At 47.9% G+C, this 10,385-nt stretch overlaps 1 protein-coding gene across 1 annotated transcript in view; it reads right to left on the reverse strand.

Moving 5' to 3' along the window:
• Positions 1 to 3,922, reverse strand: part of PSMD2 (proteasome 26S subunit ubiquitin receptor, non-ATPase 2) — a 31,053-nt gene extending 27,131 nt beyond the window's left edge. Inside the window, exons 1-2 of the mRNA XM_066619950.1 lie at positions 3,742 to 3,922; positions 585 to 641 (exon numbers count right to left, since the gene is read on the reverse strand). Coding sequence (XP_066476047.1) covers positions 585 to 641; positions 3,742 to 3,894 — 210 coding nt within the window. The 5' untranslated portion in view covers positions 3,895 to 3,922. The remainder of the gene's footprint in view (positions 1 to 584; positions 642 to 3,741) is intronic.
• Positions 3,923 to 10,385: the final 6,463 nt, after the last annotated feature.

Below are 10,385 nucleotides of genomic sequence, written 5' to 3' on the forward strand. Positions count from 1 at the left end.
ATTTTGTCCATTAGGAAGTTTAGGTTCAAAGCAAGTTGCAGTTAATGACCATTAAAAACTAGAGCTGCACAGTGGCAGCAACAAGTCAAACTCATTAATTGTTTGTTGATTAAATCTGAGGAACTGAAAGTTTATGCAGAATTTTGCAGGAGCAAGGTTACATCATTCTCTCATTGGTGCACCATGCACCAACCTCCTGCACAAAGAGATTAAGGGCACAATCCTAACCAACTTCCCAGCACCAAGGTAAGGGCAATGCAACTCCAAGGTAAGGGAACAAACATTGCCTTACCTTGAGGAGGCCTCCGTGATTGTCTCCCAACTGCAGGATGCAGCACATGCCCCACTGGCATAGCTATGCCAGTGCTGGAAATTTGCTTAGGATTACACCCTAAATCTGTTACTAGCAGGTCCTGCACCTCCAAGAGCCATTCAGGCATTACAGAAAATCAATGCTACATGCAGTCATCTATGATTTCTGCAGTAAGAAGTTATGCAGATCCTGGATTTGGAAAGAACATGGAGGAAAGAAAGACTTTGTTGTTTGTGGAAATCAAACTCCTGGTTAGGAATAAGGAACTTACCCCCAACCGCTCCACAAGCATCTCCAGCTCATCCTGCAGCTGTTTGTCTTCCTCAGACTGTAACAAATGAGGAAAATTGTGAAAATTCAGACATCTGGAAAAAGGCTCAGAAAATCCAGAGTTCTGTTACACCTTCAGTTGCTCTGGACTGTACCCCACATCTGAAATAGGAGTGAAACAGAGGAAGCTCACCTCCTCCCAGTTTTAAAAAACCCCAGTCAGTAGGCCAAACTGCTGATCAAAAATTTTGAGAACAAGGAGAGAGTAAGAGACATCACTGTCACAGTGGCATAGTACCGTGACCCATGTTTAAGAATTCATGAAACTAGGGCTAGGAAAATCAAACGCGGGCTCAGATAAACGTATACAAATTAGACTAAAAGTGAAGACAACTGGTCTGAAACTAACAAAGCACAAATACTAATATAGTATGCAGTGACTTCAGAAGCTTTTTGCTATCTGTACTAATGAGAATTAGGTCACACCCCATTTTGCACATTTCAAAATGCTGCCTATGAAACAAGTTGGTGTTAGGGTACCACTTGATTTGTATCTCAGACGTAACTGCAAAGTTGACAAAATACTTTATATTAACAGAAGTATTTTGTATTTTTCTTCTGGAGATTACCAACATCCCTCCATTGGCAAAAGAGAGCATCTCAAGCAAGCATTATGACTTTACACTCATCTATGCATTTCTCTAACACTCTAAACCACTGGTTCCCAATTGGTGGTCTGGGGACCACAGGTGGTCTGCAAGACCCTGAGAAGTGGTCTGTGAGGTCACAAGAAAAAATATCACTTTTGACCACTTCCAGCATCTTGCTGAGTTAGCATTCCCCCATGGACCACTGGAGAGAGAATAGACTACCTATAGCTGCAACTGGCAGCAAAATCAGCAAACCACATATCTCTATAAACAATAAATCTCTAATAAATCTTTCCTAATTACAAGAGGCCCGTGTTATCCACAGGTTGGTACCCGCGGATTTCTTCATCCGCAGATCCCCAAACCCATGGTGCAGGCCAACCTGGAGCTTCCAGAGGCTCTTCTGAAGCCCACCAAGGCCGCACACATTCGCCCACAACCTTTACGGGATTAAGAATGAAGCTCAGAGTTGTTTAAAGACAACTTTTGGTTTTCAGCAAAAAAAAAAAAATTTTCCTTGTGTGGTCTATGTGGGGCTTCAGAAGAACCTCCAGACCAACCTGAGCTCAGTTCCAGTCAGGTTCAGGGGAGGGCTAAAAACCACTGGTTTCAAATACCTGTTGTTTTCTTCATCTGCAGAGGTTCCAGGAATGGTACTCCTGCAGATAATGAGGGTTGCCTGTATTACAAATTTAAATGTATTTTTTGTGTGCGGGGTGAGAGTTGTATGTGGTCCACAACAATTCCAATTTTTTGCTTCAGTGGTCCATGATCTCCTAAAGGTTGGGAACCACTGCTCTACACTGTGTGGCAGAGTGGGCAGAAAAACACTAACTGCACAATCCTATGCATGCCTACTCAGAAGTTAAGTCTCACTGTGTTCAATGGTGCTTACTCCAAAGAAAGTGTGCACAGGATTTCAGCCTTAGTCATCCAATTGCCCCACAAAAAGAATCTACCCTAGACTTACAACAAACTATTTGCTTGATCACCTACATTAAGAAGTATCTCCCGATGTCCAAAGAAATCCTAATTTAAGCCTTCATGGTAAAATGGAAAGCAAAGATCTCTGCAGCTACCTGCACTTAGAACACTGGACAATGCTGTGAAGACTGTATGCTGTGCGGTTTCTGTTCCCTTCCAGACTTAAAATCCTCAGATTGAACGGCAGATGGATAGCTGTCAGATTATAGATCAGTATGTACCTACCACTTCAGAAACAGGGTCATATCAAGTCTAACCCCCCTGCACCCTTCTCTCAAACAAAAAACATCAGATAATCGATTCCATTTTCTTACACAGTCTGATGTGAACTCCCTGTCCTACTCTATGCATAGCCAACTAGAGACCCAAGATTCCAGTTCATCTTGTGAAGCATCAGCTGGGCACATATCTCACCTATGGTCTTTCAGGCTTTAGCCATGCTCATCACAAGAAGGAAAGTATCCATACACATATATAAAGAACTGACCACCTCTTTCCTGAAGTCTTCTAGTCTGCAAGAGTACCCCAAAGGACTGAGGCTTTGAAGTATCACCTATCTACAAGCAGGCAGGCAACAGCACGGAAAGCAAAAAGCGAATTAGCGCTAGCAAGTAGGTCAAGTCTGGCAATCTACACTTTTTAAAACTGTGATTTTAAAGGGGTGCATTTTCCCCTTCTCCAGGGATCAGCACATTCCTTCTCATTTGCGGGGGCCATTTGTGTTGAGTCAAATCCATGCATAAAAAATCTGTGTATAACAAGGCTGGACCTGTATTTAGCGTGATAATGCTAATAGTCATTAACAAGCCTTTCTACAGCACACTTACAGCCCAATCCTATGGATGTCTACTCAGAAGTAAGTCCCAGTAGAGTCAATGGGGCTTACTCCCAGGAAAGTGTGGATAGCATTGGGCTGTTAAGCTCTTAAAAACTACACTGAATATATGGACCAATTTGCAAGGGAGGGTACCAGGTTGCAGGTCTCTTGTTGTCTTCTGTGCTCCCTGAGGCATCAAGTGCGCCACTGTCTATGACATACAGGACGGTGGACTGGACGGGTCTTTGGCCAAATCCAGCAGCAGGGCTCTTCTAATGTTCTTATGCAATGAGCCTGTGGAACTCCTTGCCACAGGATGCGGTGTGTCGCCTTGGGTGCTCCCTGAGGCACCTGGTGGGCCGCAGTGAGGGGCAGGAGGCAGGACTGGATGGCCCTTTGGCCTGACCCAGCAGTGGGGCTCTTCCTACCTTCTTATGCAATGAGCCTGCGGAACTCCTTGCCACAGGATGCAGTGTGTAGTCTTGCAGGCTCCCTGAGGCACCTGGGGGGCCACTGTGGTTCTTACCCAGAGCCAGCCTCTGGGTTGGGACCCTCCTGTTGCCTCCTGGCTCGCCTCCATGCCCAGCCCCTCCTAGCGCTCCTCACCCAGGTGCAGGTGCGAGTGGGGGAGGGGCCCAGCTACCCCCGGCCCCTCCCGGCTCCAGGCCTGGCAGTGACTCAGCTCGGCCTCCGCTCGCGGCTCTCACCAGCTCCTGCTCCTTGTCCGCCGCGGGGCCGCCGGGGTCCTTCTTGTCCTTGCTCCAGGGCCCCGACGCCTTGTCGTCCCCGCTCCCCGGCCCCGCCGCAGCCGCCGCCTGGCTCCGCTTCTGGCTGCCGCTCCCACCGCCGCCGTCCTCCATTGCGAACCGCTTCCTCTGAGATACCGACTCAGGCACTGCGCACGCGCGCGTAGAGCGGCGGGGCCTAGGCCAGCCAATCGGTGCGGGAGAAGGCGCAGTGACGTAAACACCCGAGCAGCCAATGAGGAGATGAGAGGGGGCGGGGAGAAGGGGGCGGGCCGGCGAGGAGCGGTGGGCGTGGCTTGCTGGGTGGGCGGGGCATGCGGGGAAGAGGATGGGTGCTAAAAGCACGTGCTGAGAAGGCTCATGCGTGGGTGGGGAGGAAGGTGAGGTAGAGCCATGGGAGTCCCACTGGGTGGGGAGGCGCACAGCCTCTCCAAGGAGGTCCTTCACTGAGCATCAGTGTCATGGGAGGCGCAGGGTGGGGAGGCAGGGCAAGGCAGAGCCTCCCCATGGGAGTCCCACTGGGTGGGGAGGCAGGTGAGGCAGAGCCTCCCCCTGGGAGCCCTTTGAAAAGCGCTGCCCCCGTGTGAGGTGTGCAAGCACACACAACCCATGCACAACCACAATGTGCAACCCACAACCACCTCACTTGGCGGCGGCACTTTTCAAAGGACTCCCAGGGGGAGGCTCTGCCTCACCTGCCGCCCCACCCTGCGCCTCACACAGCAGCGGCACTTTTTGAAGGACTCCAGTGGGGAGGCCCTGCCTCCCCACCCACGGCTCATCCCTGGTGGAAAGTTGTTCCCTTTCCTCCCTGGAAAGAGGCAAGAGGCGGATTGGGGCCTCCCAAGGGCTCAAGGGGTGTTTTGTGCTTTGCATGACTCTGTTTACAAAAACAGAGGACCCCCTCCCCCCCTGTGTATACCAGTTGGAGTGGACCTTATCAATAAGATATTGGAAAATGTGTTAATGAATGTCAGTGGACAGAAAGGAAAAACCTGCACTAGATGTCTCACAGCAGTCCCTGGAGCGCTGGGAGCTGCCTCTGGTTCTGAGAGCTGGCATAGGCAGGCAGGCACTTTGGTAGGCAGGGCCTCAGCCAATGCCCAACCTTACTTATGCCACCTTTGCCTCCAACTGAATACCCACTGCTGGCCCATCTATGAGGCCCCCTGATGTGGGTTGCATCAGCAGCAGATTCCTAGAGGATGGTGGATTTGGGCTGCCTTTCACCCCAAGTCTGCCGCCAGCTCCCTCCGCTGCCAATACACACCACAATGATCTGCTTCTGGCTCCCTCAAGTGAGAAGCAGCTCATTCATCTCCTTACCATGCTCCTCACATGCTGCCATGAAACCTGGAAGTGTGGGACTTTGGGGTTAATTTACAGGGGCAGCACAGCACAAATCTGAATGTGCTGCCCCTGTACATGAAGCTGGGAGTCCTGCACTTCTGGGTTTCACATGCGAGAATGATAAGGGTTTCGATTTTCTGTGTATGCATGTAGCACAGAGGCAGAGAAACTGAGATGGCATCAGGCGGTATTCAGGTTCATGCCACCCCTGCTGGCACCAGTAATGCCCTGACTAGTAAGATGGGGGTAGAGCAGCTTCAGTTTTGGTTCCTTTTGATGAGAGAGTTCCAGGGACAATCCTAACCCACTTTCTAGCACCGACATAAGGGCAATGCAGCTCCAAGGTAAGAGAACAAACATTCCCTTACTCTGAGGAGACCTCCATGTTATATATTGTTGGCAACCTTCAGTCTCGAAAGACTATTGTATCGTGCTCTGAAAGGTGGTTCTGGAACAGCGTCTAGTGTGGCCGAAAAGGCCAATTCGGGAGTGGCAATCCCTTCCACACTGGGAGCAAGTGCAGTCTGTCCCTGGTCTGTCTCCCTGGCTATGGGCCTTCCTTCTTTGCCTCTTTGCCTCAGACTTTTGGCTAAGTGTCTCTTCAAACTGGGAAAGGCCATGCTGCACAGCCTGCCTCCAAGCGGGCCGCTCAGAGGCCAGGGTTTCCCACTTGTTGAGGTCCACTCCTAAGGCCTTCAGATCCTTCTTGTAGATATCCTTGTATTGCAGCTGTGGTCTACCTGTAGGGCGCTTTCCTTGCACAAGTTCTCCATAGAAGAGATCTGCCAAAGATCTCCAGCAGCTCATGGATCGTTTTAGCAAGACCTGCCAAGATTTTGGACTGACAATCAGCCTTAAGAAAACACAGGTCATGGTTCAGACCTCCATGAATACCGCCCAAATGTGTGTGATACAGCACACATCACATTGGCACAGCTATGCCAGTGCTAGAAAGTTGGTTAGGATTTGGGCCTTAGTAATATTTGCTCTTTTATAATCATACAAGTTGTGCATAAGTGAAGGCAAGCTGCTTGGCACAAGCAGCATATCTATTGCCTTCATCAGATGCTTGAGAGACCCTGCATACCACAAAGTGCCCCCCCCCTCAGCCAATTAACAAGTAGGTCTCCCTTACAAAAAAACAGCAAAGAGACCGGTAACTCCTTAAAGACTAATAGTCCAATACTATTCGGAAGCTGTGCCAAAATCGCACAGATGCTGGTGCAGCATCCATCATATCCTAAGCTCATCTTGGCAAGGCCACACTGACAACATGCCAAACCCAGTGCAACAAGGGCCAAATGCCAAGCCTTTCCTGGCAACACAATGTTGGTGCAGTCCTTTCCAATAACACCCCCAGAGTCCTTGGAACTGGAAACACCAACATCCATGTGTCATCAGTGTGATGTCCAAGGATTGGATCATTGCATCCAATCAACCCCAACACTGGCAGCCAGAGAAAAACAGCCAGGGTAAACTGAGCAGGGGGCGGGGACAGGTGCAGGACTAATGAGCAGCCAATATTGGGGGGGGACACCCCTCACCAGCCACTAGGAATGAATAACAGAAGCCACTGCACCATCTCAGCTATGAGAAGATACCTCTCCCACCTCACAGGAGTCACAGCGGCATCCTTGTGTGTGTGTGTGTGAATCAGTGAGTCACAGTGGCGTGTGTGTGTGTGTGAGTGTGTGAGTGTGAGTGTGAGTGAAAGGCAGCTTCATATGTCCAAATCTCTGAGACGCCCAAGATTCTTTGTCTACCTACACAGCTGCTTTTGAAAGCTGTTTTCTTTTGGCTACAGCTCCACCAGATGGCAAACTTCTTAGCAAACCAGGAATCCACGCTGAAACCCAAACCTCTCTCCTTTCCTGCCATCGCTCACATCAGGGCTGCCTGATTCACACAGACATTTCTGAGGTGGAGAGATATCAGGTGGGAAGCTGTCATGCCCCATACACCCATTTCCAGATTGTCATTGTGCAGCAACATTTCATTGGACCGTGCATGACCACTGCTACCACAAGGTAAGCCTGGGCAGCTGCTGAGGCCCATATACAATTTCAGAACCCTTTAGGCCAAGTCAGCATAATCCCTAATTGCCACTGATACTCACTGCTTTTGCTTTGTTTGGAAGACTAGCAAAGATGGTGATTTAAACATCACAGAAATAAGGACCCATATATACATGTTGAGCAGCTGCATCAAACTCTGCACCACTGCTGTTGGCTTTTTTTTTTTATTTTTTAAGTGAAGAAAAGCAACTAAGGAAGGCTGGAGTTTTGACTGCAAGTTTTGACTTGGCAAAAGACCCTGCTCCCCTAAGGGCCCAATCCTATACAACTTTCCAGTGCTGGTGCAGCCGCAATGTAGCCCTGAGGAAAGGCAACAAACATTCCCTAACCTAGAGAAGGTCTCCATGACTGCCCCCCCCCACTGCAGGATTCAGCTTATGCTCTGTTGGCATGGCTGCACCAGCTGTGGAAAATTGGATAGGGTTTGGCCCTAAGTCACTAGTTTGCACCTGGATCCAGTTAGCAATGAATTAGCCTACTAGTTCTACTAGCAAAGAAAAGAGCAAACTCTGTAAGCATGAATTCTCTGCCCGAACCTAGACTACAATATGTGCCCAATTTCAGGGCTCTAGTGTAACAGAATACAGTATATTCTAACCAGAGTGAGTAACCCATGAGTTAGGGAGGGCAGAGTTCTGATTCCATGTCTGCAGGGGATTTCAACAAATGAGCATTGTGGATCACCTACTCTATAGGAGGTAGTTACCTTGCATAGGCAATGGGGTGTGCATGATGATGATGATGGAGCCTCTGACAGGGAGCCCATCAGCCACTGGGAAGGAGTAAACAGAGCAGCCATCTATCCTTGATTCTTCCAGGTCGCCTTTCCTGCCACAAATAGTCTTCCTTCAGAGGCTCCTACATCATCATGGCGGCCCCCATTTGCAGGTGGAGAGAGTATGAGAAAGCAGTGACAGAATTCCTCTTGTTCCATCACCGTATCCCTTTGGTACTCTGCATCTGCAATGGGAATCCCACCCCGCCACCCCCACCCCACAAGAATGTGGTACACTCACATTTGCAAGTGGTGAGAATGCTAAGAGATGTCAGCAACTCAACAATGCTTTCAGGTGAGCCTCATGCCAGCATTGCCATGACATGAAGATAGGTTAGGTAGGTCAGAGCTATCAGAAGACCCTTTAAGTGAAGACAGGTTAGCTGTGGGTCCCGAGCAAGTGCCTGATTTGTCTGACCCCCAATGCCAGTCTTATCTGGCTAGTTTGGGTCTGTTAAAAATCCTGGGGCCTAAACTTACATAAGTTTCTAACCATTTCATTCCTACATCACTCATATGTCTTTTGGGAAGGGACAGAGAATCCTATTTGGAACAATAATAATAATAATAATAATAATAATAATAATAATAATAATAAACAACTACTTTATTTTTACCCCACCTTTCTCCCCGCATTGACTCAAGGCGGCTTACAACAGGTTAAAACAGATTAAAAACATAATTTAAAAACAGATAAAAGCATATTAACACATATCATAAAAACAGTAGTCAGATAAAAAGTAGTCAGGTAGAAAGAGCATAGAGTAGCAAATCATAAAAAGAATCAGGCCTGCAACCAAGTATTTAAAAAATATTAAAAGATGTTGAAAAGATGTTAAAAAGGCCGAGAACTCAGAAGGCTTATTTAAACAGAAGGGTCTTCAGGTCTCGCCGAAAAGTCTCAAGAGAGAAGCAGTTCTTAAGTCAAGGGGAAAGGAATTCCATAGCATTGGTGCCACTATTGAGAAGGCCCTATTTCTTGCTGCCGCCCCACGTACCTCCCTAGGCGGCAGCACTTGTAAAAAGGCCTTCTCTGATGACCTAAGTCTAGAGGATGAGCTGGATTGTACAGGAGTAGGCGATCTCTAAGATACCCTGCCCCAGAGCAGTATAGGGCTTTAAAGGTCAAAGGCTTTAAAGGTCAAAAGTCCCATCTTGAATTGGGCCTGGAAACGAATGGGCAGCCAATGCAGCCGCTGGAGAAGTGGGCTGACAGAGTCAAACCGACTACCTCCAGTAACCACACAGGCCACCGCATTCTGCACTAATTGCAGTTTCCGAACCATCTTCAAGGGCAGCCCCACATAGAGCGCGTTACAATAATCTAACCTCAATGTCACCATGGCATGGATCACCGTGGCCAGGTCTGCACGATCCAAGTACGGCCACAGGAATTAGCCATCCTTATTTATTTAGGACTTATATTTGTGATTATCTTATTGCATCTATCTTTTATGCAAGTGTGAAAGGTGACTAGCCAGCTCCAGTACTTACCTATTAAAAGTCCAGCCAGGCCTGGACAAAATGTGAGAAGCTAACTCACCAAGGCTGCAATCCTAACCACACTTTCCTGAGAGTAAGCCCCATTGAACAAAATAGGACTTACTTCTGAATAGACCTGTTTAGGATTGTGCCCCTAGATGTCCCTGGTTTAGGACACTGTTAATTTTGCAGGAAGAAACAGTGTCCAGGAGATGCAAACTTATTAAATACTCTACTAGAAGTCAGATTAAGGAGAAGAGTTTATCCTGCAGAATCTGATGAAGTGGGCTCTGCTCCACAAAAGGTGGCCCCACAAGAAATCAGTTTTTATCATGCCACAAGATTCTCTGTTGAGTTTCAGTTGTGACTCAAGGTATAGATCCCTATTGGAAGAGTTACTCCCATGGGCCAAATACACTCAACAACTGTCCTGCATAAAATCACCCTAAGGCTGCCAAGCTGTATTTAGAGTTAGGGCAAGAACAGAAGCAGATGAATAATTAAGAAAGAAGTGCCTCTGAGCAAGTGCAAAGACCCTTTTCTCCTACTGAAAAACCACTCAAGGGTGCACCAAAGCAGGTGTTCTCCCCCAGCATCTCTCCTTTTAATTATTAACCAATGTAAGAATATAAGAGCCCCTCTGGATCAGGCCAAAGGCCCATCTAGTCCAGTTTCCTATATCTCAGTGGCCCACCACTTGGGTATCAAGAACAGTGCATTTTTCCATGCCTAACAGTCTGAGAAGGGCATGCAATGTACACACATGCAAAATCTGGCAACAGGAAATGTCAAAATTCAAATTATGCAATTTAAAGCTGCAATCTTAAACATATTTTCTTTAAAGTAAGGCTAGTTGAAATTAATGTCAGATGTGCCAGGCAAAAGCCAGTGTAGTCTAGGAGCTAGAGCACTGGTTCCCAAAC

This window comes from Tiliqua scincoides, chromosome 3, assembly GCF_035046505.1.
Source record: "Tiliqua scincoides isolate rTilSci1 chromosome 3, rTilSci1.hap2, whole genome shotgun sequence".
Taxonomy (NCBI): Eukaryota; Metazoa; Chordata; class Lepidosauria; order Squamata; family Scincidae; genus Tiliqua; species Tiliqua scincoides.